Source organism: Penaeus vannamei, chromosome 33, assembly GCF_042767895.1.
Source record: "Penaeus vannamei isolate JL-2024 chromosome 33, ASM4276789v1, whole genome shotgun sequence".
Classification (NCBI taxonomy): domain Eukaryota; kingdom Metazoa; phylum Arthropoda; class Malacostraca; order Decapoda; family Penaeidae; genus Penaeus; species Penaeus vannamei.
The window spans coordinates 27,571,720-27,574,219 of NC_091581.1; the positions used below are offsets into that span (position 1 = coordinate 27,571,720).

The 2,500-nt window shown below is 30.2% G+C and overlaps 1 protein-coding gene across 1 annotated transcript in view; it reads left to right on the top strand.

Annotated features, from left to right (window-relative positions):
• Window positions 1-2,500, top strand: part of LOC138867978 (uncharacterized) — an 11,252-nt gene that overhangs the window by 7,622 nt on the left and 1,130 nt on the right. Inside the window, exon 4 of the mRNA XM_070145281.1 lies at window positions 1,898-1,977. Within this exon, the coding sequence (XP_070001382.1) occupies window positions 1,898-1,977 (80 nt within the window). The remainder of the gene's footprint in view (window positions 1-1,897; window positions 1,978-2,500) is intronic.

Genomic DNA, 2,500 nt, shown 5'->3' on the forward strand with positions numbered 1-2,500 from the left:
ACACACACATACATATGTATATGTGTACAACTTATTATAGTTATTATAGTTCTTACTAATTTTGTTTTATCATATATATCACATATTATATATCATACATTATACACATATATAATATATTATATATAAGGCTTTATGTTCTTCCATATGAAAAAAAAATACCAGTGACCTCTTGAACACCTTACAAAAAACATGTAAAGAAAGAAAAAACTAAATTAATAAACAAGGAAAAAATAAAATGGAATAGAATAGTATCTCCTCCTAAAAAAAATATAAAATAATCATAAACGGATAACTAAACATGGTGTAAAGAAAAGAAAAGAAAAAAAACTATATAACTAAGCAAGGGCAAAATAAAATGGAATAGAATAGTATCAACTCCTCCCAAAAAATAATAAAATAAAAAAAAATGAAACGAAATAAAATGCCATAAAATGACATAAAATCCTAGACAGATAAATATGGAAATCCAGGCACATTCGCTCATCTCTCTGGCATAGAAAAATGACTCTGAGATTTACCCTTTTCATTATTCGCAGTATATTGCCTGTTGCGAATAAAGGGTGCGGGAGAGAGTGATAATTCCACTCCACTAAATCAGGGTCACACACCAGCTTAAGTGAAAGGGATATAGAGGGTTGCAACACACGGATTTAGGGGGGTTGTGAAATGGTGATGAAAAGTAAAGATATATATATAGTACTGTCGTTGTTGGTTTGCTTTTGTTGTTGATTTTGTTGTTGTTTTTTTGTCTTCTTCATAATTAGAGCCCCGTTTTTTTCTTTTATTATTATATAGTACTGTCGTTGTTGGTTTGCTTTTGTTGTTGATTTTGTTTTGTTGTTGTTTTTTGTCTTCTTCATAATTAGAGCCATGTTTTTATTTTATTTTATTACTATATAGTACTGTCGTTGTTGTTTTGTTTTTGTTGTTGTTTTTTGTCTTCTTCATAATTAGAGCCACGTTTTTTATTTTTTTATTATTATTATTTTCTTTTATTATTATTATTATTATTGTTATTTTCTTTTTTTATCATTATTATCATTATTCGTTCACTTGTGTAGCGTGGGAAATCAACAATAATATTAACATATATTCAAGTAATTGTAATTCGTGACTATTTTTGATAAATGATTTACAAATCCTTTTAATTCTTTCCGAAATAAATGAAACATATATTATTTCTATTAATCCCTTTAATTCTTCTTAAAAATGAGACCTATATTTTATTTTTATTATTATCCTTACTTCTTTAACCAATGCGTAAATACCAGTGATAAATCCAGATGAATATTCTCCCTTAAAGACTATGCAAAAAAGTTATCTTTAAAAGTCTGTAACGAAGCGATTACAATTTATAAAAGTTCACGGCAAAGTTTTGAATAATTTAACGGTCAATCTACATTACCATATTTCAAACCTGAGAACGTTTGCGTTGCTTTTTAATCATAGTTTTTATCTTCATTTTTTTTTCTTTTTTTTTTGAAGTTAAATGTTTTTTTTTTTTTTATTATTATTACTTCGGCGTGAAATGTCACCATGAAACGGTAAATGTGAAATGGGGAGGTCATTGGTGTTCATGCATGTATGGCTGTGTTTGAGTGAGTGTGTGTGTGTGTGTGTGTGTGTGTGTGTGTGTGTGTGTGTGTGTGTGTCTGTGTGTGTGTGTGTGCGTGCGTGCGTGCGTGCGTGCGTGCGTGCGTGCGTGCGTGCGTGCGTGTGTGTGTGTGTGTCATAATAAGAGTATTCATTATCAGTTACTATTATTTTTAGTATTATTGTTATTGTTATTATTGTTATCATTGTTATCATCATTATATCATCAAATTTGTATCATAATCATCATTGCAATAGCAGTCACAAAATGATAATCATAACTGTGTTTCTCTTTTCACAGTCAACGCAGAGAAATCAGCAGCAACACCAACATGTCGCCAACACGTTCTCAACATGTCTTCATCTTAGCCTTGTTCTCTGGTGAGTATAAGAGTATAGTGAGAAACTACGGACGAAATTCAATCATTATAGTCATCCATATATTTTCTGAAGCCACACCCCTCATAAATAATCGAAATGCTGATAGATATATCATATTCGTGTTGTTGTATACATGTACACAATACGTATATTCACAATTTATAATCAGAAATTGTTTTCTGTTTGATGATATGAGTTTAAGTGATTTTTTGGATATTTAGTTTATAATTACTGCAAGACGAAAAAAATAATGAGGAGGCTACATTCGAACATTTCATACTATCCCTTACATCGGCTAGAATGTTATACATATTCCAACTTCCTGTCTCAAGCGTTGATGGTTTAAAATCATTTACATTCGTATGCTCTCACTTTTAAACATTGTCGCGTAGAAGGACAGGTCTATAAATAAATTACGAAAACAGTGTAATATTTGGCTTTGTACACAAACACTGTATATATCAACAAGGGAACTTATTTGCAGAAGAAAGTTGTGCAGATACCAAATGCAGTGACTTAGGTT